Raw genomic sequence first — 25,872 nt, 5'->3', positions numbered from 1 at the left:
TATGAGTTAACATGTTCAGGGATAGGCTTCCCATCCATACCCTTTTGTGTGAGGCAAGGGTTAAGATCTACCTCTGACAGAGGGCTTCGTATTTCTTTTGTATTCTTTTACTTTTTCCTCTCTTTCTCTCCCCCACCCCCACTTTAAAGTTATTTCCCTTTATTCATTTTCATTTAGATTCATCTGTTTCTTTTGCTTTCTATGCTGAAAAGTTTCAATAAAAATAACATTTCAAAAAAGTGGTAGCCCTTCCCAGGTATTTGCCCTCCATTGCATGAGGTGAGGGGGGGGGAGCAGAGGTGTGCCCTCCCTGGCCCCAACCCCTCACTCACATCACCATCACTGCTCCCACATTCTTCCATGTGCTGAAGCTGAATTTCTGGAGCAGGGAGCCTTTCCGTGGTTTGAAACCTTGATCTTCCATTATTCATCTCAAAGTGGTTATATACGCCAGCACATGTAGGATGCATAGCAGTTGTCATTATCTGAACTGGCCCATAAACATTGTCATTTTGTAGATCTATAGGCTGGATTTTACATATCTGTAGGTGGGGCATTGGATTTTTTTGTAGGGGGAGGATAGGATGGAGTATGCAAGAGTGGTATAGTTGGCTGGATGACTAAGAAGCCTGAGCAGGAGCACTGCACATGGCAAAGCTTTGTTGCAGATCCCATATCAAAATTGTGCATCTCTTTCTTCCTAGGGACATACTCTTATTCATCAGGACGGTGAATGTTGTGGGGTGTGTGTGCAGACAAGCTGTGTTATACGAACACCTCAGAATGATGTTTTCATCTTAAGAGTAAGTGTTTTGTGTTTTAAAGAGTCCTCAAATAGTAATGATTTTCTTGTAATTCTGAACTTCTGATGCAGGAGAAAAAGCAACTAGCATTCAGAGAAAGAGACTGGCTGCAAACGTCGAAATTTATAAATAAATCCCACATACCCTTATGGCACCCAAGTATCTGTGTGAGATCCTAGTGATGTGCATTAGTTTTAAAAACAAATGAAAAAAGAATCAAATGCATTTCCATTTATTTTATATTTGTTTTGTGGGTACATTCATTTTTATTTTGAAATTATCATTTTTATTTTGAAATTATCATTTTTCAAATTTGACGTGTCCAATCAGCATGAACAACGGCAGGTGCCTTTGAGAGAGCAGTATGCTGCCTGCAAATGTTAGTGGCTGTGTGGCAGCAAAGTTATAGGCAGGCAAAAACAAAAGGAGATCACCACCCAAAGTTGCAGGGAGTTAATTGCTACCTCTTTCTTAACTGCCTCTGCAATGGATATCCTTTGTCCAAACTGAAATTTGGCAAAGCAACCACCCCAAGAAGGTAGTTAAAATTCTGCAGATTTCATGCCATTTGGATGGAAAGCATCAGGCTACAGGCAGCAAAAGTTCAGGCATGTCTTCACCAAGAGCGACAGGAAAATAAAAACAAACAAAATTAAAATCCAAAAAATATTGGCTTTTGAAAATGATGGGAGTCCATGGAACTGGCAAGATTAACAGCAAATAATAGAGATCCAAATGACAAAAATTTGCTTAAGATTTTGAGACTTCTTATTGAGTATTTAAAGAACTACTATAGTGAGAGGAAAACACGAGCAGGAGTTGAAATATGAGCAACAGTGTGAATTATTAGGACGGATAGGTCAAAATGGATGTATTGAATAGTATAGGCGAATTATGCAGCATGGAAGCTGAGGACGGGAAGTCAATGGATAACGTAACTTACGGTTTATGTTAAAATTGTAAAGTTTTTTGTGAAAAATTAATAAATTGACAAGTGAAGCAAAAGCAGTTAAAAGCAGATAAAATGAAACAAATATGGTTTTAGTAGTTAAAACAAAAACATTTCCCTGCATTTGCACTTTTAAATTTCTCTCTCTTTCCCTTAGCTCCCTATTCTCCTTATTTCAGTTATCTGATGCTGACAGTTTACAAAAGCTTCCTTGCTTAGTTACCAGGGAGTGATAATGGTTTGCTGCAGGTGACCAAATGAGTGCCTATTTAGTTGCAACTCCATCCTTAATCACTCCCTCACATACTTATTTTCTGTTCCTTCATTCCCACAAAACTGGCCTCAGTCCTGACTGGGACGATTCTTGGGTAAAGAGTTTTATCTTTCTACTGCAAGCTCCCTCCAACCCCAATATTTTAACCTTCCTTATGGGCCCTTCTACCATATTGGCTGCTCTGCTATTCATAAGAAAATACACATTTAGAAAACAGGAAGATGTTTTGCCAGTATTTAATTTGTTTCCTTATCTTGAATAGCCTGGTGAGCAACGGAGCGCTCCACACGACAACTGCACTATTTACAGCTGTGTGAACATACATAGGCAGCTGGTCTCCTCCACATCTTCAATAAGCTGCCCAGCATTTAACGAGGAAACATGTCAGCCTGTGAGTAAATACTGAATATACACATTCCATCTTGTGAAAACTCCTTTAATTTGATTAGCCCACCCTATCAGCAAGAGCTGTTACAGTTGGATTTTGTGTTGAATTCTTGGCTTATCTGTCATTTTAAAGTGATGGCTGTGAAAGAAAGAAAAGATCCTGCATGGTTGGTAGTGTCATATAAATGCAGTAAGGTAAAGGTAAAGGGACCCCTGACAGTTAAGTCCAGTCGTGGACGACTCTGGGGTTCGTCTCGACTCTGGGGCTCATCTCGCTCTATAGGCCGAGGGAGCCGGCGTTTGTCTGCAGACAGTTTCTGGGTCATGTGGCCAGCATAACTAAGCTGCTTCTGGCAAACCAGAGCAGCGCAAGGAAACACCATTTACCTTCCCACCGGAGTGGTACCTATTTATCTACTTGCACTTGGACGTACTTTCGAACTGCTAGGTTGGCAGGAGCTGGGACCGAACAACGGGAGCTCACCCTGCCGCGGGGATTCGAACCACCGACCTTCCGATCGGCAAGCCCTAGGCTCAGTGGTTTAGACCACAGAGCCACCTACTCACTGCATTAAACATGTTCTACTCCCCGTGAATTGAATCCAGACCAAGTTAGCTGCACTTAGCTCTCATGGAAATCAAAGTCATGACTAATGTAGGTGTAGCTACATTCTTCGTCTGAATCTGATGTAGTGTAAAGAAAATATCTGGTGTATCTTCAGTTATATGCATAAATTGCTTTCTTAATAATTTTTTTTAGTCAACAGTTCCTACTGTTAAGGATTAAAGGTTAAAAAAAAGTTTAAAGGGAACAAAAAGAAACTATTCAACACACATAGACTTCTAAACCAAAGGTCTCACCCCACTGATTCTTGAACCTTACTTCATTGTCAGGTTGGGGGTTTTGCGCTGTTCTAGTTGGATATGCAATTCAATAATACATTTTTCTTCCTAGGACACCATTGCCTATTTGCCCAGTGGCTGCTGTAAAACTTGTAAGTATCATAAATTATATATCTATGCCATCTCTCTATGTGATAAATAAATAAGCACAGCGTTTATCATACTCTGAGTACAGCCATGAGTCATCTCTGAGTATGACTTAGTTGAGTATCACCCAAACAAAAAATAAAATGGGCCAGTTTGCTTTGATTTGCAAACTATATTAAAAAGAAGTGGGTTTGCATATTTTTACTGTAACTGCATTCTTAATATCTTGCTTTGGTTTAGATGCTCAGCTTTATATCTGGGCTTTCCTGAAATATGGTACTTTTGTCCTGCAGGCAATTCCAACCTTAAAACTAGCACATAGTGAGGTGATGCTTAGTATATCCTTCCCTAGCCTCCTCTCCCACATGGCTAGGAGCCATTCAGGCTGCACTCCTGCAAGGCTGCACTTTCCTGGGAGTAAACCCCATTCAAATCAATGGGGCTTACTTCTGAGTAAACATATAGAGGATTTTTGTGTCAGTTGTGTTACCAAAATGCATTTAGGGCTAAATATTGGCTGAACTTTTACATTTCTTGAATAGCTACATACTATGGCATGCAAGTAATTTGGTGCTACTCATGACTCAGTCCAAATGAGCAAAAAAGCTTGATGTTCCTGAAAACATTTGAATAAAGGTTTTTTTTAAAACATTTTATCCTGCAGGCAAGCCCAAAGATAACCCAGTACCAGTGCTACCTTGCTCTCTCTCTGAAATGAAGGACTATATCGTTCATGATGGTTGCCGTTCAGCAGACATGGTCACTGTGGCCCAGTGTGAAGGACATTGTGGAACTTCCTCAATGTATGTAAAGCCAAATTGCAATAAGATCCTGCAATGCATTTATACCTATTTGTTTAATTATTCAAATTTAGTAATGTAATCAAATTTACTAATGTGATTTTTTGCAAGTAATTTCTCCTAACATAATGCATTTCTGTATGTTTTCATTAATATCTTCACTTTTATGCACACAAAAAATCAGAACAATTCGTATTTTGAAGAGTAGCTATATTTTGGTTCACATGTTGTTCCACAAAGTGTGAATTTGACAGATTTGGCTTTAAAATGCACACTGAATCAAATTTCTCCTCCATCTGTAATTGGTAAATATGTATAGGACTGCAACCCCAATCTTTTAGCTGCTATGCTACACCAATTTCAAAACTTATTTTCTACTGTGAGAGCCAATTTGACTTCAATACTTCATACCCTCCAACATTTATCCAATGAAAACAGGGGCATCTTAGGGAAAAGTGGGACATTCTGGGATCAAATAAGAAACTGGGATGGCTTCTCTAAATCAGGGACGTCCCTGGAAAATAGGGACAGTTGGAGGGTCTGGTACTTTGGTCTCTTGATCCTCCATCTTAAAAAAACAAAACCCAGAACAACCAACTAGGTATGGTGGCATAATTAGAAACAGCACATTATTTAAAGTGCATCATCCTTGATTCAATATTATGTGGAAATACCGGAATCCTGTCATTTAGCAAATGAATTGAGCAAACACGAGTTTCTCCTAATATCACCCTCCACTAAAATTGCTCATAATTTCAATCTGTGGCACAGAGTAACTCTTTTTCACCTTCTTGTGCTACAAAAACAGATACTCTTCTGAAGCCAACTCCATGGAACACAAGTGCACTTGCTGCAGGGAGTCAAAAGTATCCGAAAAGGAAATAACACTGGTGTGCCCTGACGGGAAGAACAAGAAACACAAATACCTTCAGGTGGACTCTTGCGAGTGCCTCAACACCGAATGCAACAGTTCACACTCCTCAGACGAGTCCCGGAAGAGCACAGAAGAAAATAGCAGGCAAGACTCCCAGGAAGATGAACAGGAAGATGAACTGAATGCTGTGGCTCGTGTCAGGAGGGCCATTAGTTCGGTGAAGAGAAGGATGGGAATATAATGAGCTAATCAACAGGTTACAAGTGAAAAGAAAAGTTATACAGGGACAACCCATGGTTTCATTTTTCACAAATAATTCTGCGCTTGCCCTTACTTTCCACGGGCCTCTTAAATCTGTGCCCTCTTTGACTGTTTCCCCTTATGATCGCTTTATTTATTTGTGTTAAACAAAAAAAAAGTGCAAGTCGTTTTTCCCTGAGTGTAACAAAGTTTTATGTTTTGGAATTCTGAATCGTTTTCTTTTCTTCTTTAAATAATTAAAAGCACATTTAAAAACTGAAGTCTCCGCATCCAGTTTTGTTGGTAAACACCTGTACTCTTGGATTTCCTAAGCCTGTGTGAGCAGGAGCTTTGCTTTAGGAGTTCCAAGAGAAAATGGCAAAATCTATACATTTTCTAAAACAACAAATGGCCTGTCCACACACCATTTGTGCTCCATGGGTTTAGTTCCCTGGTATTTTTGTTCTTTTCAATGTCCCTGGGTGGCTTCATTGAACCTTTAAGGAGTTCAGTAGCAGCTATATGCTGATGATAACTAGCTTTCCCCTAGAACATTCCCTCTCAATCCAGCCCTGCATTTCCAACTGCCTGGCTGCCTGTGATTTGTGTCTCATCAATAGATATATAAGAGGGCAGTGATTTCTGTCATAGGCAGCACTGTTTTCATTCTGCTGCAGTTCAGTTCCACCCAAATACTGCTATTCATCTTGCTGGCTGCTATTCAGTCTAAGTCATAACATACATTTATCTCAGTATAATGGAAATGCCAATATTTTAAAATATAATTAATTACATATCACATTGTGATATAAACAAATGGCCATAGGGATAAGATACCCCATAGAAAACCCACAAGGCCTGACTGAAAGCATCCTGCATGGATAAAAGAGTCAGGCTGGGCACTGGATACTGCCCAAGGGTTATAGAGCTTCTACAAGCCAAGGTTCCTAAGCTTCGGGCTTTTGCATTTGGAAGTCAGAAATTAATTTTTAAAATAGGATGTATATGTTCCAAAACATCAGCTGATTCACTCAACGTCCGTACAAAACCATAGTAGTTAGGCATAGCTTTTTTGAAATAAAAGTGAAACATCAATGAATATTAAACTATTACTGTTGTCATTTATTTACCTCATGTATGCCATGGGGCATCCTACACGAAAGTTATATTGAAGATTTTTCCTCATCATAACTATCTAGAATTTTTACACTTCCTCTTTTTTTGATTTTAAAAGAAAGTTAAGGATAGTTGTAGTCACATTCTTAAATTTTTTGCTGGTATTGCAAGTCATGGTTTTCACCACTACAGGGCAGTCTATGGCTGAACATGTAAAAAGGTGTGGAGTTTCAGTTTAAAAACAAAGACAAGGACTTGCTTGGGATTGTACTTTGAATGTATTTTTTCAATATTGTCTGCAAAATTCAATTATCTAGAAGTATACAAAATAAAATTAAAATCTGAGATGCTCATAGCATGGTGCAACAATGAATAAGTTGTCAGTGTCAGCAGCCGTCCAAGAAAACACTTTAAATTAACTCATTTCAAATTCACTTGTGGAGACACAGTATGACAGCAGAGAAAATAATTAGCCATTTGCAACTTATGAGCCGTGAATGTGATAATCACATACCATAGGTAGTAGGTGCAGTCTACTCATGCCCAAGAGCTTTCTAATAAATGGATCAGACACAAGACAAAGGTTTCAACTAGCAAAATATCATTTAAAAGCATGGCATATAGCCAATATTTCTTAGATTTAACAAGCATTACATGTTAACCCTGGATTCCCACTTTGAAAGCCATTTAGATTTGTAACATTAAACTACCTACCCCAAGGTGATGTGGCCTATTTTTGACATCAGAGCTGTTAACCCAATAAAAGGCAAAGGGGAGATTCTCATGCAGAGGGCCTATTAATCAGCTTACAATGGTCCACTTAAGACTTCACAGAACACACTCACACACACTTACAGAATATTGAGCAATGGCAGCAAGAGAGCTCTGGTATAAGGAGAGGTCATTGGAGATCTGGGAGGGGATTAAAAAAGCAGAAGTTGAGGGAAGTGCTAGTTTGTGACACGAGTTGCTGGAATTTGTGTGTGACAGCCTCGTGGTGAACCACTGAACTGCAGGCGGCAATGTTCTCATTGAAGAACCTTCCTGTACTGAACTGACTCATCAAGGTTGACTAATGAATCCTTATCAGAGGAAAGGTGTATAAAGGGCTTCCTGTTCAAACTGAGCCTTGCTTAAGGAGCATGTTTCTGTATCATTGGTTATCGTTTTGTCATGACTTCTGGTTTTCTCCTTGTTCCCACCACCTAGTTTGTCCTTCAGTCCTGACTACTATCCTGTGTCCAGTGACTTTAAGTTCACAGTTCCTGGGTCACTTCAGACTACTGTCATGGCACAGCCCTCTGGAGGGAGGTCTAATGACACAACCAATGGATTTTCAACACAGTACTTCTGTATATGTCATCAGATGAAGCTATCCTTGTGGCATGTTCTAGGTTGCAATCAGCAGGCTATAGAATAAAGACTTGTGCTGCAACAACACTGATAAAATCCATATGAGAAACCATGACCCCACTGTGGATATTATTGCGGCACGCTTTAAAGCTGTTATTGCTGTGCTTGGAGAGCTGTGTTTCCTTTCCTTATGTATGTATCAAAAGTTAACCAACAGCCACAGACGACTTGTAACAGAAGCAGTACCTTCATAACTCCTAATGTTTTTTAGGTGTGGTGAATCAGCTCCAATTTACCGCCTTCATGAGGTAAATCATAGTTAATTTTTAAGCTATGCAGTAACCGAAACCAAACACTGCTCTGTGGCAAATGATCCATGAAAAATGTTGTTCCAAAGACCATAGCTCTGTGACAAATGGGATTTATACCTTAACTGGTTTGTAGGCCAGAGGTGAAAAGTCATAAATTTTGACATGTCAGTCTACAGGGCAAAGACATTTATGAAACATCATTGGTAATAGTTCTCTGTCATAATGTCTATTCAGATGCTGTTGACTATAGGAAACTCCAGTGATGGTGATAATTACTGCAATTCCTAAACTGAAAAGCACAGTAATTATATGTAAATGATGCAGGCTCTTGCATGTAGGCATCAAGCACTGCACAAACATTTGGAGATAGCTCATGCATGTATAAGTCCAGATAAGCTTTGCTCGATCTGTTGTCCTACAAGCAAAAGGAAAAAGCTGTTATCAAGGGTGTGCTATGATCAACTCCCGCCCGGAAACTGATCAACTCCCATCCGGAAACCAATGTCCCCACTGTGGAAGGACATGTGGATCCAGAATTGGCCTCCACAGTCACTTACAGACTCATTGTTAAAACCGTATTTATGGAAGACAATCTTACTCGGCTATGAGTGATCTCCAAAGAAGAAGAAGATGATCAAGCAATACTGTTATTAGGAGGCTTCATAAACATGAGGGGGCTGTGGGCTCCACTGGCTAGCCCCAGCACCACTGGCTATGTGCTTGCTGGATGTGTAAAGAGGCCCCAAGAGGTTGCTGAGGGAATGAAGCTTGTGGACTGAGGACAGTTCACAACCCCTGGTGTCGGGCCATATTTTGATTATTAAGGTTTAGGACTCTTCCACTTCTGGTCAGGTGCCAAGAAATCCTTTCCAGCTGGGTAAAAAGGAGTTTGCCAACTGTCAAATGCTCTGTGGACTGCCCTGGTCCTTTAGGCCTGGATCACCTAAGGTGTGCATTGAAGCAATTTACCACAGTCACAGTATGTTGGATCAAAAGGCTCACTATTTTTAGTCTGGAAGGAGAAAAGCTTCCAAGGCCAAGGAGATAGCTTAAAAGTAACTTGCTGGCCACATTCCTCTTCTACCAGAGAAGCAAGAGAAGTGAAATGAATAGAAGAGAGAAAAGTCTATTCATGACCATGGGAACTTCCTTCTCACAGAGTAAAAATACTGAATGACTTGACCCAGGAAACTGGGAGCATGCACTAATACCTAGAGGCAGATTTCATGAGATCCCAGGCCCACAGGAACCCACCCCACTGAGATGGGGAGCCTTTCGTAGAGATCAAGACTCTGTTTTACCCAACAGGGAACTGCTTCCTGGCACCTGCCTAGAGTTCCAAGCTTGAATAAACCTGAGATTCAAAGATTAAATTTGAGATTATAGAATCCAGGAACCAAATGCCTTTTGTCATTTTATATCTGAGAGGGGGGGGGAATGGTTTTCTTTCAGTCCTCATGAATTAGTAAGGAGGAAATCTTACGGCTCCACTTTTTTAATGCCAAAATAATTGTACCATATAAACGTGTCTCTAAACCCAAGAAAGAAATCCTGTCCTGGCAGATGTTTTTCAGCTTACCGCCTCATATAGGATAATGGGAATGAAGAAGGGAGTACAGTTATGGATTTTGTTCTTACTCTGCAGTTGCTGCCAGGGCAAAACTTTGGTGCAGATAGGTAAGAAAAGTCTACTACTAATTATATTCCATTGTTTTATGTCTGATCTGATCTTCATGTAAACAAAGGAAATAACTATGGGCATAATCTAACAACCCAGTGTGGTGTAGTGGTTAAGAGTGGTGGACTCGTAATCTGGTGAACCGGGTTCGCTTCCCTGCTCCTCCACATGAAGCTGCTGGGTGACCTTGGGCTAGTCACACTTCTCTGAAGTCTCTCAGCCCCAGTCACCTCAAAGAGTGTTTGTTGTGGGGGAGGAGGGGAAAGGAGATTGTGAGCCGCTTTGAGACTCCTTAGGCTAGAGATAAAGTGGGGTATCAAATCCAAATCCATAAGTTTAGGCAAATTCAATTAATTTCAGTTAGAAAAAATAAGCACTTGTTTATCCCTCTTTTATATTAGTGGATGTAAAAGTGCTCAGCTATTGTTCAGTTATACCCTTAAGGCCAGATTCAACTAACTTGCTGCACTAGTGGAAGCCAGCACAGTAACTCCTAGTAGTTCAATGAGGCTTCCCCCTTGTCTCCCCCGTGTGGCAACATGCCTTCCCCCAATCTGTTATGGAGTTTGAGAGAACCCCCAGAACAACACAAAGAGGGGGCAGGGAAAGGGGAGATAATTCTGTCTGGCAAACAGAAGTGGTTGCATTGACAGGGATATCATATTAGTGTGATGTTGAATTCCACCCTGTGTTTCTAGTTGCATAGAGTACACATATAGAGGTAAAACACTAAGCAATACACAGGCACCCTGCCTTTTGTCCTTGAGCGTCTCTTCACTAGCTATCCTATGAGTTCTGAGAAGAGACTTGGTTTAGATATTTTATATGGCAAGATATTGTAGCCGTTTTATTTTTATGGTGTGTTTTTTTAGAAAATAATGTAAATGTAAATATTGAGAATGGAGTGCTGTAAGTGAAAACATAATTGGTTCAATACGCCTAACTGCCTTTCTACAGTTCTCTGTCTTCACAGGTGACTTGGCAAACGATGGGGAAAAAGACTTGAGTTTTCAGGGATCAGTTCTTTCATGTACTGCCTTTTTTCCTGTTCTTTACCAATATTTTCAGATTTGTATATTTGAAAACAATCTCTTTTTGAAGTTTATTTATTTATTTAGAATTGAACTGAATAGTCTCTACTTTTGATTTTGAGTCCAAACAAGAAATAGTATATATATAATTTTTGTTAGTTCTTTTTAACATATCATTTTCAACAGTAATTAAACATACTTTTACATCTTATTCAAATTTTTGACTTCCATCAATCCTGTCCGAAAATTTTCCAATCCAATCTCTCAGTATGCATTTCTTATCTTCCCTATTACATTTCAAACTCATAACCAATATCTCTATCTTTTTCTACTTTGTAACACTTTGTATATTTCTCCTTACAAAACTTCTTGTAGTCCTACTAGCGTAATTTGTTGATTACAGTTGCTCTTCAAATAATTCATATACTTCTTCCAATATTCTGTAAATCTCTGGTCCCGCAGGTTTCAAATCCCTCCTTTCATTTTGTCCAATTCTGCATAGTCCATTAATTTCGTCTGCCATTCTTCTTTCGTCGGAATTTCTTCTTGTTTCCATTTCTGGGCTAACAATACTCTTGCTGCAGTTGTTGCATATAAAAACAATTTAACATCTTGCCTATTAATGCCCTGACCTATAATACCAAGTAAAAATGCTTCTGGTTTTTTAAAAAGTATATTTCAACATCTTTTTCATCTCATTATATATATATATCAGTTCTTTATTTTTTTATATTCCCACCACATATAATAAAATGTTCCTTCTTTTTCTTTACATTTCCAACATTTATTATTATTTGTCTTATACATTTTAGCTAATTTCACTGGTGTAATATACCATCTATACATCATTTTCATCATATTCTCTTTCAAAGCATTACAGGCTGTAGAAATAATAGAAATAGTGATTGACTGGCTCCTCACCCCCTCACCCCGCTATAACCCTGCACATAATTTCCTGACAGTAAGGTGTATGGAACTCAATTAGGCTTTCTTCTGAGTTGATATTAATCACATTGATCCTGTTTGGCGCAATAGTTTTCCCTGGCTGTGTCTTCTTTCTCTAGTCCGCATGAGTCACATGGAGAGATTTCACCCAATATGGGAGCATGGAATGAGTGATATCACAATGCTAACTCATCAATCAGATTTGGCTGCATGACCAGAACTGGGGCCAAACTGAATGTGAGAGCTAATGTGAGCAATCTAAACAAACAAGCAATTATTATTATCACCACCACCACCATCATACCATAGTGGCTAAGTAATGAGAGGCTTCATTTATTTCTATTTTGAAAGGACCTTGAGTCAAAAGAATTTATCTTTTATTGGATGTTGTATTTTTCAGATTTATATTGTTAGGTTGTGAGATGCTTTGCAAAGGCCTTGTCCTTGAAAAATGGGATATAAGATCTAGATCAATAGATTATAGTGATGAGATGATAGTAATGATTTAGACCACCTTTCACCAAATAGTCCCAGACTTTTTGACTATATCAAAATTATAAGCAAAATATAATGTTATTAATTTTATCACATGGAATGGCCAGATGAAAAAAAGGAAGACTAAGATATTAATGAAAAATAGTTAGCTTTAGGTCAGCTTTATTTAATACTGGCTTAAAATTAGAAGTCAATGTTGGGCTGATATATCTATAAACTCAGTGTTGGCAACAAACTCTTTATATATATTACACAAAGTGCTTAAAAAAGTACAGAGCCATTGTCGTTTATCTGTCACAATTCCTGGGACCCCTGTTTCTATGAAGACTCCCAGGCACTTCAGCATAGCTTAGAATTCTGTGTTATGGGGAGAAAATAAATCTTTAACAAAACCCTCCAAATTCCAATGTTCCGTATTTTTCGCCCCATAGGACGCACTTTTTCCCCTCCAAAAATGAAGGGGAAACGTGTGTGCGTCCTATGGGGCAAATGCAGGCTTTCGCTGAAGCCTGGAGAGCGACAGGCATCGGTGCGCACCGACCCCTCTCGCTCTCCAGGCTTCAGGAAGCTATCCGCGAGCCTTGCAAGCCCAGCGGGAGTTCCTGCGGGCTCACAAAGCTTGGGGGCAGCAGCCTGCAGCCCCGGCGAATGTCTGCAAGTGATGCACGCCCGGCGGGAGGTCCTGCCGAGTGCGCAAGGCTTGGGGCGGCAGCCTGCCGCCCGTAGCACGTGGAGCCCTCCAGAGGGCGCCCCGTGCTTCAGGCGAGTGTCCGCAAGCCTTGCGCACCCGGCAGGAGGTCCCGCCGGGTGCGCGAGGCTTGGGGCGGCAGCCTGCAGCCCGAATCATGCGGAGCCCTCCGGAGGGTGCCCCGTGCTTCAGGCAGGTGTGCACAAGGCTTGGGGCGGCAGCTGCGACTGGGGCTGGGAAAATAATTTTTTTTTTATTCATTTCCCCCCCAAAAAAACGAGGTGCGTCCTATGGGCTGGTGCGCCCTATAGGACGAAAAATACGGTATTTCATAATACTGCAAAGTTCACTGAACATGAAAGAAGTGATGTGAACCGCGATAGCCTTCTTTCTTGGTATTTCCTACAAGTGTCACATCAGTATGTTACAAGGCCATGTCCTCTGTCCTCTCTGTGCCCCACACCCCACTGCTGCTTCCTAGGTTGGCAAATAAGACCGTAACCCAAAAGCAGTCCGTCTATTCAAATATGAAAAATTCACTGAAAGCATGCCCTTTGGCTGTGTTGGGCAGCCTAATACTTAAGAATTTGGGTCTAATCGAGAGAAGGCTAGGCTTATTTAAGTTTCATTGAAATCAATGGGACTAGATCACCCAACTGCAACCAAGTGCCACTGAAAACAAATTATTATTGACCCAGGGGCAGCCCATCCCATTTCGCTGCCTGAGGCTAAATGGGGAAGGTGGTGCCCTGCATGCATGCCACCAACCCCCTCTTGACGCCCCTGCTAAAGCCTCACTTACCAGGGTCGTGCAGCTTCTGAGGAGATCTTACAAGAGCCCCACAAGATTGCTCTATGAATCTAATGACCCAGCTCAGCCAGGAAGAGTGATGTTCAAAAGCATGATGGACACATACGTGTTTGGTCACATTGAAGATCTGTGTTGTTCATTTCACCCTCTCCCTCAAAAAGTTCTTAATTAAATTTATTGGTCATTTTTTTAACCTAAGTAACTCTAAGCAACATACAGTAAAAACAAGCAACCAGATACATTAAAACCAGGATAAAAGAAAACAAATAAAAATCTAAAGACAGCTCTGTTTTTTTGTTTTTACACTACTGTAGATTAAAACATCCCACCTACTCACAGAGGCTATGGATAATTAAAAGCCATGATGAAAAAGGAATGTTTCCCCCTCATACCTAAAGATATGTAACTATGGCACCAGGCCATATAAGTGAATGTTTGCAGGGCATTTTATCATTGCCACCATCCTTATTTTCTCTGCAGTTCAGCGTCCTGCTGTCACCACAAGTGAATGTTCTACTTGGGGTAATTTCCACTTTCAGACATTTGACCGTGCCAAATTTGACTTCACTGGAACTTGCCGTTATGTTTTTGCTTCACACTGCAAAGACAGTCATCAGGACTTCAGTATCCAGATAATGAGGAGCATCAAGAAGGGGACTGCCATCTATTTCACGGCCACTATAGATGGAGTGCTTCTGGAGGTCAAAGAATCAGGCACCACAGTAGATGGGAAGACGTGAGTTGGCTCAACATCTGTTGACAGTCTTCTGTTTTCTCATGAATGCTCTTGTGTACCAGGAACAGTGTTTTCTTGGGTCTGAAATGAGAGACCCAATGCTGAGAAATGTCATACAGTGGTGGCCCCAGATTAGGGTGATTTCCTACACTCAGGACCAACATCAGGAGCTCTCATGCTTCTTCAGGCAGCAATCATTAACACGAGCTCACAATGGCTGGTCTCTGACATGCAGGCAGCCCGGCAGGCAGCATCAGCATGAGGTCACAAGTGCCACTCTGTGTCCTTCAGCCAAGCAGCATCAGTATGGTACATATGGGTGCATATGGAGGCATATTGGCATATTGGTATGGTGCATATCAAGACATATTGGTCCGTCTCTCACCGAAAAGACAGCAACAACAACAACAATGATAATATGTGAGCGCTCTCTCTCTCTCTCTCACACACACACGGGCGGGACCTGGCCAAAGCAGAAGTATGTGAGCACAGCCAACCTCTGCTTCCCATCATTCCCATCCATCCTTTTGGTTGTCTGAGGGATTGTCTGAGAGGGGAGAGATCAAAGCTGAGAAATGCCCATTGAGCTTAATTAATAGGTTGGGTTGGGGATATCTTTAATCATGAGACAACTAGGATGCTTGTTCATTTGTTTTGTTTAGTTTTCTTCTTTTTCTTTCTTTTAGGATTCTTCTGCCCTTCAGTCTGAAGAGTGTCCTAGTAGAAGATACTTATCCTTATTTCCTAATTACCTCCAAACTAGGCCTGACTCTCAAGTGGAATTGGGGTGACACTCTCCTAGTATGAAGCTCCAGTTAGTTGGATTTGTTTTAGAGAATTTTAATAGATGTAAAATGTGTTGAGTAGCCACAGTCTTCGCATACTGCCTTCTTCTAGTGATATAATGAACAAAGGGGATACACATAAAGCTAATTTCTTTATATAAATAATCATTTTGTGAGCCCTGGAATTATGTTTGGAGTAAGACAATCGCACAGCTCCTTTCTGGTTCTACTGTTGAGAATGTCAGGAAGATGGTAGAGTTTTAGTTGGTATCTCTGACTTTATCACTAGCATAGGAAGCCACACAACCCAACACCAGCTTGTGTGCTTAAAAATTGATTAATTATGGCCTAATTGTGGCACAGTCATTTATTTCCTCCTTGCTTTGTTTAAAAATAAATAAGAGGGGTATTTAATTCCTTGTTCAGAAAGAGAATTCAATGGAGTAAATACTAGCCTCTGTGTGGTAATACCACTGCAGCAATTGTGCTCAGTTTCCAGCAGGGAAGCCATCATGGTGTCCTCCAGATGTTGTAGACTACATCTCCCTTCACCCCTGACCATTGTCCATGCTGGCTGAGGTTGATGGGAGATATAGTTCTATATGGAGGGCAGCTCAAGCGGAGACCTCCTGACAGTACTATGTGTTATAGTTATAAAGGTGTCTGTATATATGTGTGTTTAAAATGTTTGTCTTTTTGTCTATTTTTTCTTAGCTGGATTTAGAAGATACTTACAAAGGGAAAACATGTGGTTTGTGTGGGAACTATGACGGCAATGACAAAAATGATTTATTCCTGCAGGGTAGGATTTTTTAAATATATATAACTGGCCATTATTATTAATAATAATAATAGAAACCATCACATTTGTATCCTAACCATTTTCAAAAGATCTCAGGAATTGTGGCTGGATTTGTGGAAATATTTCCCCATTTTACCCTCAAGACAACAGAGATCATGCTTGGCCCCAGCAGTGAGCTATATAGCTGAGTGGAGATTTGAGCCAAAAACTCAAAAATCCTAGCCCACCACACAATCTCCTGAACATACATTTGGGGTAAAATCTAATCACTGTCCTTGGTAAGGTAGCCTAGTGTGAAATATTGAGTGAATCTGGGCTGATATCTGAACTAAACAAAGGAGGATGTGAATTTGTCACTCAGAACTCTTATTTCACATGTAATAAGGTATTCCTCTTGGCATTCTAAACAATACCTTCTATGTACAGGCTGACTGGAAGATAAATGCCTGCTTCCTTATTTCTCTTTATGCAGAGCAATTGTACACACTGTGAGTACAGATGCAACTATTTGTTTGTTTCTTCATTTGTAAAATAAATTAAACTATAATGGTACAAACTATATGCTTTAAATCATGGGTGGGTGATTGCTGGGTTCAAAACTGAAAGTAAGGCTGTTATCCTAAACCCGTACATTGACCCTGCACAGTAAAGTCCTATTACTGGTGGGATTTTACAGGCTATCCACTATTCCCATGGCAGTTTGGAAACCTTCAGAAAGTAGATGATCCAACAGAGAAGTGTTCCGATGTAATGGGAGACAAAAGAAAGCAGCAAGACAACTCTCAACAGCAAGATAAATGCAAAAATAGATACGTAAGTTGCACTGTTCATGGTATGTGGACCCTGCCCTGCTTTCCATTTGATCCCTCTAAGGGCTGCAGCTCCTCACTGCAAATTCACTTTAGTGGAGGTAATTGCACCACACATGCATAAAGCTATATACATGGAACTTTCCCCCCTTCAATGAAGATAACAGAGGTGACAGTGTTCTCAGTAGCAGATGAGGCATACTTTGATGAGGGAGCCAGAACCTCACATGTTAAGTATCCAAGCAACCCCACAGAAGTCAGTAAATTTATGGTACTGATGCTGTACATGTAAGATCTCCAATCTCCCCCTCTCTCCCCACCACTTTCTCTCTTTGACAGAAATCTAAGTGCAAGGAAGCCCTATCCCACTTTGGGAATTGTAAGAGGGTGGTTGCTATCGATGATTATATAGCCATCTGTATTCAAGATATGTGCAGCTGTTCTGAGAAATCTTCTCATTCTGACCTGGTTGCTAGCTGTGTATGCAGCACTCTCAGTCAGTACTCCCGGGACTGTGTCCGCAAAGGTGGAGACCCTGGAAAATGGCGATCCAAGGAACTCTGTTGTAAGTAAAGAAGGATTGACCTTTAATTTATTTAACAGTGTGTGTGCGCGCGCACACACACACACACTGAAACAACATGTTAAAATTGCACGTCTGAGTAGACTTGCCTAAATAAAAAAAGGATTTATCAGGTGCTGAAAAAAATGCGGCAAATGTGGTGGCCTAATATCAATGGGCAGGGAGTTTCAGAGTATAGTTGCTGCCACACTGAAAGATGGATTCGTGTAGAACGAAGATTATGTGGCACTTGTAAAAGTGCAAGTTTCACAATCAAAGTGGTAAGGTGGATGAATATTATGCAATGTGATTCCTTACATAGACTTGTCCCAAGCAGATATGGGTTCATTATACTAATAGGAACAGCTTAAATTCGATAATGTCCAAACTCTGTCAGCTTAACAACAAATAGGTTATCAGAAGGAGTTCCTAATAACCGGTCTCTCTTTCCCAAGCAGGAAGAAGCAGTATGAAGTCACAATGGTTAGTCTTTCTTCATGAAGTAGGCAACATCAGCATGAGGTCACAATGGCCCTTTTCTCCTCTTCAGGCATTTTTCATTATCACAGGAACTAAAGTGCAGGACTAGCATATCCAGGGTGATCCTATGATATCCTGCTAGCTGAGGCTAAGGACCAGATTCTGCTGCACCCCACATGCCATGTACAAAAGTGGACTGGACTAGGAGCTGGATCATACTTCAGCGTAGGCAACAGGATAGTATCCTCTGGTGCATCTGATGGCAGTAGGCTAGTTGAAGGGGTGTAAAAAACCTGTGGCATACACAGCACAGCTGGTCAACAGAGAGGACTGGCCAGAGGGCTCAGGGAGTGTGATACTGCTGCTGCCTGAGGAGATTGGTAGGGCTGTCCCTGGGCATAATATTCAAGAATGGCAACCTAGATATTGAGTGCAATTCTAGATATTTAGTGCACTCGGAAGTAAGTAGTCAGTGGAGCTTTGGTGGATAGGTTTTCAGCTTTATATTGCCATCCTTTTAATGCAACATTAACTTCAATCCCCCCCCCCCCCCGAAATGGCAGCCATCTGGTGTTGCTGTCCAAAAGCGTGACTAATTCACAGGCTCTCATGCAGATAATACCCATCTGAAGATAGGGATGGAAGTTTTTGTTGATTTTTGTTCTCTTGGTTTTTCATTTTTCCAATCGTAAATTCAGCTCTCTGCTTTTCTGAAACATATTTGATGTTTTCCTTTAAAAACAAACAAACCAATTATCATGAAAATTCACCAGCATTCGGGTGCGGTTTTCACATTTTTGCATGCAGTTTTGACTACTGTACACATTTTTGCTGGCATTTTTTTTTCATGATATGCATTTTAATGTTATCTTTCACTAATTTATTCATTTTTATCCATGCTTTCCCCTAATTCATGCATTTTTGCTTGGTTGAAGAGCTGAATTGCAAAAACTGGACAACTGCGAATTTCAAAGAATGGCTGTGTTTTGTTTTCCGTGTTGTTTTGGAAAGTTCAAATTTGCTAAATTCAGCTTTTAATGCAAACTGAATTCAGTTTCTCCCTACAGCACATACATTGATCCTCCCCAACATTTGGAGTGGAAAGGAAAACGTACAAGTTCCCCTTCTGCTAGTATCCTGCCCTAGTACTTTCCCCAGTTGTTTTCTACTTTGGAACCAGAGTTTCTGCACTTTATATCAGAACCTCTAATTAACTATAAAGTGAATGGGGTCTGCTTATTACAAATCAGCTGTGGTTTGTGCCTGTTGATTCAAGGCTCAGGGAAAGACTTTGGTATGCTTTGGAATCTTGTAAAAATGGTACAACCTCAAAACATTTTCAATAAATGACATCTAACCTAAGTTCATAATAAGAATGGAAAGAATGATTGGAACTGGAAGTATGCTATTTATTTTAAAAATCATATTGCAAACTGTCAGTAACATTATTTTTACTTTGCTTGGGTTTGTAGTCCTGAAATGTCCAAACAACCTGGAATATGCAGAATGTGGAAACCCCTGTACTGACACCTGCTTCAACCCAGAAAGGAGCAAAATTTGTAAAGCCCCATGTACTGATGGATGCTTTTGTCCTAAAGGTAGAAAACTGACCTGATCTATTATCCATAATTTGCACGGCATTTTAACCGAGCAAAGTAGTATTCCAAACTTTCCTTGTGCATCCTGTCAACACTCTATGAAACAGCTCACTGAATATGCCCATTTTATGGAGTGTGGACCAATAACATTGCTTGTTTTGTTTTTCTTCATATTATTAAGTGATGTCTGCTAACAAGTACATGAACTTTCACATACCGGTATTTCCTACCAATAATAATATTATGTGTAGCATTTATTTTTTCCCTTCTAAGCATAACTGAGCACTGTGTTTGAACAGGAAGCATTCTCGATGACATCAAGGGCCAAAATTGCATCCCAATTGGCAGCTGCCCCTGCACCTTTCAAGGCAAGGTCCATGCAGCTGGAGACACCTGCGCCACTCCCTGCCAAAACTGGTACTGTTAAAGGCTTGCTAATAATGATGTGTCAGCTTGAGGGAGAACTGGTTGTTCTATGCTAAAATCTAAGTCTGCTGCTGGAGGAGATTCTCTTTCAGAAGTTAAGAACCAAAACTTTGAAATGCAACAAATCCAAGCCCATTGCATCTAAAATGTGTTCCGCCCCCCCTGCATTTACTGGGGTGAAAAACTGAAAGCCCCCAGAAACGTTCTCAGTAAAAAAGTCATTTTAGAATGTTCAGCTCAACTCCAGCTGATTGTGGAGAGAGCAGAAAGAATTACATGGCAGCAAAGCATCTTCTTGACCAAAGTCTGTTTTGGGGGCCTAATCCAGTCCCTGTGGCAGTTTATTTCCTGGGGTAAAATCCTAAACAACAACTCAACAACTTCAACCCTAAAAAAAGGTTAACAACCTTGGTCGGCCCGTTGGTTGGCCCTCACGGCCCTTCACTTCACCAAATCTGGTTCTCTTTGAAAAAAGTTTGGACACCGCTGGTTGACCAAACAGCAATCCCTACTTTCCACTCCTGGCCCATATTCCATGCTGTTTCAGTCAGCATTGGAGAGGAAAAAAGCTGCTGTGCTTTAAAGTGCTTTGAGCTGAGAAGCTGACTACATACTGTATTTTTCACTCTATAACACGCACCCGACCATAACACGCACATAGTTTTTAGAGGAGGAAAATCCGTAGGCATGCCACCCATAGGCATTCCCTCCATAACACGCACAGACATTTCCCTTTACTTTTTAGGAGGAAAAAAGTGAGTGTTATGGTGCAAAAAATACGGTAATATATAGCTTCAACTTCTTGATTCTGGAAAATGTCACATGTGTTTTCTGCACTATTGTTACTGAGGATTAAGCTACTCTTTTGGTCTTGTAGTACTTGCATGAGTGGAAAATGGTCCTGCACATCACTGCCTTGTTCTGGAAACTGTAAAATAGAAGGTGGATTCCACATAACAACATTTGATAAGAAGCAATTCGCTTTCCATGGCAACTGCAACTATGTCTTAGCTAAGGTAAGGGTTTATTTAAAATTGTTTGAGACCTTTTAGGAGCACCAAATAGACACCAACAGTAGTGCACTGAGGTTGCATAACATACCTCAAATTAAGCATCTCATTAAATGCTTTGTTCCAGGAGACTGATAAACTGTATTGTAAATGTAGCCCTTTGCAATTGTAAATGAGCACTAACCAGTTGGGGCCTTTCACGTTCATACAGCCATATTCTGCATTGTATTTGCTGTTGCAACTGACTCATTTCTTCCCCTTTGAGTACAGGAAAATGTGATTTCTCCGCACCTGAATCACAAACTTGAGAAAAATACACAGATTGTGCATAACTCCTGAGTGACAAGGACACATTTCTTTTGTGGGGGAAAGGTCTTAAGTGCAGCTCTGTACATTACATGACAAACATGTCATGTATATGTTCAATGAAATTACACTATGTTTTTCCTGCAGCAAAACAAAAATATGTGTTGATGTCATGTGTGTGTCACATGTGGATTTAATGACCATGTGTCTGTGGATCATGGTTAAGCAAACAAACAAACCAGATGTGTTCACAGCAGGCACTATGCAATGCATATGTCATCCAGCTTTGCTACTGATGATGGAAACAGCAACCATGCATGCCACGTGAAATATGGATTTGCAGCTGGGGGAAAATATCTTGTCTAAACCATTTTGAGAAATAAGGCTTAAGTGTTTTTACCATCTGCAGAATAAGGTCCACTAAATTCATCAGGACCTAGGCAGTACTCAATATTATGTCATACATATATGCTGAAAGTTACACCTGTGTCTAATCTGTCTAAATTGAGAGCATTGGAAGGTTCTACATCTGAGAAAATATGCAGGAAAAATGTTAGCTTTTTCCATTTTGTCTGTTTTGCAAGTAGGTGTGTGCAAAACTTTTCCGTGTTACAATAACAGCACTGACTCCATGTTAGGCAGGGGTAAAAGAGGCCAGATAGACAGTGTTCAGCATCCACTACCCATCTCCTCTACAAGAGATTTGCAATGTGTCAGATGAATATACACCCTGGTTGCTGGCCACATCCACTGCATTAATGGTATATTTCTCTCTTTATTTTCAGGACACAGGTGGTTCCTTTGTGGTCATTGGAGAGATTGTTCAATGTGGTGTTTCCAACACTATGACTTGTCTGAAGAATGCTTTAATCACTTTAGGAGCGCTTGTAAGTTGCTAGAGTTACAATATGTCTAGAAGTGCTGCCACCACCTGTCAGAAATGCAAAACAATCTGAAATCAAAGAAGACACTAGAGTAAATTATAGTGGGATAATTACCCTATTCTACACTCTGTTCACGAGTGGGGCTACAGCTGGCTGAGTTGGTCTGAGCCCAGAAGAAGGAAAATGAGCCTTTAAAACAAAGTTTGATGTATGCCATCCTTTCTGCAGGAGTAACTTCCACTGGATTTGTTGGTCATATCATCAAGCTGAATAAAGTTTGGAATAGGGCTAAGTCTCCCCTTGTGCCATCCTGCCCCTGCCACTTTCCTGGAATGTCCCTTTTTGGGAACTTATCCTGGCCTCGACTCAGCACCAGATGAGCTGGGGTGGAGACTTACACTAACATATCTTTGACTGAATCGGTTTAGCCAAAGACTCATCTATTTCAAACTCCACCTCTGACAGATATTGGATTTGGATTGCTCCCTAAGTGCTTTGTCAGTGTTCATGCATTTCTTTATTTTTCCTTTCTTTGCAGAGTATAAGAGTCTGTTCCACTGGAGATGTCTATGTCAATAATGCCATTGCGGTATTGCCTATAACTAAAGGTCAGCATTCAGTTTCACTCCAAATTTCCAATGAAAGCTATGTACCTGTAAGGTAGTTGCTCCTACATGGATATAGTTTTTAGCTGAAGGCAAGTTCTGGTTTTTTTATTAGATGGTGTCACACTCTTCAGACCATCTACATTCTATGTCAACATCCTGACTCCTTCACGGGTACAAATTCAAGTACAACTGAAACCCATTATGCAGATCTTCATAACAGTAGATGAAACGTATCAAAACCATACTTCTGGTATAGTATTTCCCCATGCATGAACTCCTACTGTCTTTTAGTAGATTGTAAAAAGTACCTTGAGATGCTTTGATTTCATGAAATATTCGCAAACTTTCTCAAGGATAAACTGACATCACAAATGTCTAGAGCAGGGATGGGGAACCTGGAGTTTTCCCCAACTCTCATCAGCCCTGGCATTTGCTCTGGCTGACTAGGGATGATGAGAGCTGGAGTTCAACAACATCTGGAAGCCAAGCAGGTCACCCACCTCTGGATAAAGCTACTTAAAGCAATCTTTTATTCAAAAGAAATTTAGTTCTATCTTGATATGTTTGTCTCATATTGGAATGTTTGGAATAATTGATATCAAGAATCTACATCTTGCCAATGATATTTTCCTTGGTTTCCATGCTTCTGTCTGACACGTCCTGTTCTCCTGTTCTCTGGAGAGCATATGAAGCTTGGAAAGCCAAGTGTTATCAAGGAACTGGGGAGACAAAGTTGTTGGGAATTCCATTTCACCCGTTGCTGCAGATATGTGGATTGTTCCATGTTCCATGTCTGTTTACATTCCAACACAGATTGCCGGTGTGAGCGGAATTTCTGCTCTGTATTGCTTTTGTTTTTAGTCTCTCTGAGAAGACGGCAAGGAGAGAAGCCATGTTTTATTTGTCTTGATTTATGTAGAAGAAATGCGTAGTTTAGTATCGTGTCCACGCCTCAAGCCTCATCTGTTGTGCAGTTTACACTGCTGAGTAATGTGTGCTCAGGCCTGCTCTGCAGCTTGAGTCACAGACGCACATTGGGGAGGATGGTCGATGGATCCCAACAAAAGTGTCTCTGGGGACAAAACATCCCAAGCATGTTGCTTCCATTGGACTCTGTCAGGTGTGATGCTGCTGAAATGAGTAAAGTAGGTTGGCCGATGCCCCTTCCCTTGTTTGCCCATGTATCTGAATCGCCATTGATGAGACTATGGAGGAAAGGGATGCAGTTGCCATCTCCAACATTGCTACCACCACCCTCAGGTGATAGGTAGATACAGGATTGGGGGCAACAGGCTCTCTGAAACGAGAGAGAGAGAGAGAGAGAGAGAGAGAGAGAGAGAGAGAGAGAACCAATGAACACATATGTGTGCTGTGTTTAGTTTCCTATTGTGTTCTTACTGTTGCATTGTAAAATGCAGTCTTACAATGATTGATTAAGTGCACTCAGTTAGGATTACCCGTATTTTTCGCTCTATAAGACATACCAGACCACAAGACGCACCTAGTTTTTGGAGGAGGAAAACAAGAAAAAAAATAATTCTGAATCTCAGAAGCCAGAACAGCAGTGAAAGCAGCAAATACCTCTTGCTGTTCTGGCTTCTGTGATAGCTGCGCAGCCTGCATTCACTCCATAAGACGCACACACATTTCCCCTTACTTTTTAGGAGGGAAAAAGTGAGTCTTATAGAGCAAAAAATACGGTACTTTATTCTGGGATTGACTCATCATACCACCAACATCAGTTCTAGTATAGTCTAGTACAGTATGAAGCCTGCTTCTAACTATAGTTAAAATAATGGGAACCTGGCTTTCATAAAGATCCTTACATATCGTTACATTTATGCATTTTGATCTACATCCCATTCATGAATAGGTATCATTAGACTTTCAGAGCCTAAATCTACTTTTCACCCATTTGTCTGTCCTTTCTTTACCCACAAACGAGGCTCTCTTTCTGCTCTGTACCAGGGTCCTGAATTTGTTTTGTTAGATAGGCTGTTTCAAAGACTTTGTCTGGATTTTTGTCTTGTACCTTCCCATACCTACCTAGGCCTTTGTGGAAATTTCAACAATGATCAGGCTGATGATTTTCAAACCATCAGTGGGATTGTAGAAGACTCTGCTTCAGTGTTTGGAAACTCATGGAAAACTATGGCCAGCTGTGCTGATGTTCAAGACAGCTTTGAGGATCCCTGTCAGAAAAGTGTTGATAAAGGTATTATATTTTCTCCTCATTTCATGCTTTCCCTAAATGCAGCACTTTGTTTTCCACCATGAGAGGAATGACAGCCATTCTTCAATTTTTATTAACTTTTCTATTTGTCAGACCTATGTACCACTCTCCAGCAGTCTTTCTATGATCGTTTACAAAGCCCCAATAACAACCCTAAATATGAAAATATGCTACAACCAGAAAACATTGATTAAAATAGAAGGTAAAATTGACAAGTTAAACTGGTATATAAGCAAAAGCTTACACAATTCATTCTACAACCAGAAGGGAATTTTATTTGCCCCTTGCTGTGGCTAACTCTACTCATATTTACTTAGATTTAAGTCCTAGTTAGTTCATTGTCCTAGACCCAAGTAAAAGTGTATGCCTAGGAGTTTTAGCCTGAGTAAATGGGATAGCTCCCTCGTTTTGCAAATGAATGATCAAAATTAGAATGTGTTTTCAGAAACACATATGTGATAAACTATTACAAATTGCTGTTGGGCCGCAGACTCACCCTGAACAACCAAAAGAGGCTCCTGGGAGGCCGGAGGGACATTCCTGGCTAAAATGTTTTAAAATGTTTAAAATGGTTTTAATTTTGGTTCCTCTGTTTTGTTTTTGTTATGTTGGGGTTGGTTAAGTGTTTAGTTGGGGTTGGCAGCTCTTTTAATTTGGGTATAACTGTAAAATATTATTATTATAATATTTTATTTTCTATTGGTTTATAGTCTGTATAAGGTATTCTGTTTCTTAATGTTTGATTATGTTTTTATATATGCTGTAAGCAGCCCAGATGATGATGATGATGATGATAATAATAGTAGTAGTAGTAGTAGTAGTAGTAGCAAGCTCCTTGTAAAATGCAGGTGATATTTTCACTCATTAGTGTGGCATTTGAATGACTCC

General features: G+C 40.4%; 2 protein-coding genes and 1 long non-coding RNA gene across 11 annotated transcripts in view; 2 read left to right on the top strand and 1 right to left on the bottom strand.

Annotated features, from left to right (window-relative positions):
• The window catches only part of MUC2 (mucin 2, oligomeric mucus/gel-forming), a 62,387-nt gene extending 56,797 nt beyond the window's left edge, over positions 1 to 5,590 (top strand). The window contains exons 48-52 of the mRNA XM_079950075.1: positions 705 to 803; positions 2,289 to 2,417; positions 3,369 to 3,408; positions 4,068 to 4,206; positions 5,012 to 5,590. Of these exons, the coding sequence (XP_079806201.1) occupies positions 705 to 803; positions 2,289 to 2,417; positions 3,369 to 3,408; positions 4,068 to 4,206; positions 5,012 to 5,318 (714 nt within the window). The 3' untranslated portion in view covers positions 5,319 to 5,590. The remainder of the gene's footprint in view (positions 1 to 704; positions 804 to 2,288; positions 2,418 to 3,368; positions 3,409 to 4,067; positions 4,207 to 5,011) is intronic.
• Positions 5,591 to 12,391: 6,801 nt separating this feature from the next.
• LOC307221148 lies at positions 12,392 to 13,903 on the bottom strand. Its single transcript, XR_013841321.1, has 2 exons — positions 13,737 to 13,903; positions 12,392 to 12,603 (listed from the first exon to the last, which is right to left on the bottom strand). It is a non-coding gene; the product is annotated as an uncharacterized lncRNA (long non-coding RNA).
• Positions 13,904 to 14,815: 912 nt separating this feature from the next.
• Positions 14,816 to 25,872, top strand: part of LOC307220913 (mucin-5B-like) — a 45,954-nt gene continuing 34,897 nt past the window's right edge. For 5 of the 9 annotated variants that reach the window (XM_079985100.1, XM_079985099.1, XM_079985097.1 and 2 more), the window contains exons 1-12: positions 14,816 to 14,901; positions 15,168 to 15,282; positions 15,981 to 16,068; positions 16,745 to 16,881; positions 17,217 to 17,442; positions 19,392 to 19,517; positions 19,817 to 19,934; positions 20,821 to 20,959; positions 22,045 to 22,146; positions 22,682 to 22,751; positions 22,864 to 23,001; positions 24,802 to 24,966. In XM_079985100.1, the coding sequence (XP_079841226.1) occupies positions 14,831 to 14,901; positions 15,168 to 15,282; positions 15,981 to 16,068; positions 16,745 to 16,881; positions 17,217 to 17,442; positions 19,392 to 19,517; positions 19,817 to 19,934; positions 20,821 to 20,959; positions 22,045 to 22,146; positions 22,682 to 22,751; positions 22,864 to 23,001; positions 24,802 to 24,966 (1,495 nt within the window). In that variant the 5' untranslated portion in view covers positions 14,816 to 14,830. Of the gene's footprint in view, positions 14,960 to 15,167; positions 15,296 to 15,980; positions 16,069 to 16,744; positions 16,882 to 17,216; positions 17,443 to 19,391; positions 19,518 to 19,816; positions 19,935 to 20,820; positions 20,960 to 22,044; positions 22,147 to 22,681; positions 22,752 to 22,863; positions 23,002 to 24,801; positions 24,967 to 25,872 lie in introns of those variants that run through there. The other 4 variants (XM_079985098.1, XM_079985102.1, XM_079985104.1 and 1 more) reach the window with 4 other exon arrangements.

The sequence above is a fragment of the Podarcis cretensis genome, assembly GCF_951804945.1.
Source record: "Podarcis cretensis genome assembly, chromosome: 1".
Taxonomy (NCBI): domain Eukaryota; kingdom Metazoa; phylum Chordata; class Lepidosauria; order Squamata; family Lacertidae; genus Podarcis; species Podarcis cretensis.
This window is presented reverse-complemented; position numbering and strand designations above follow the sequence as displayed.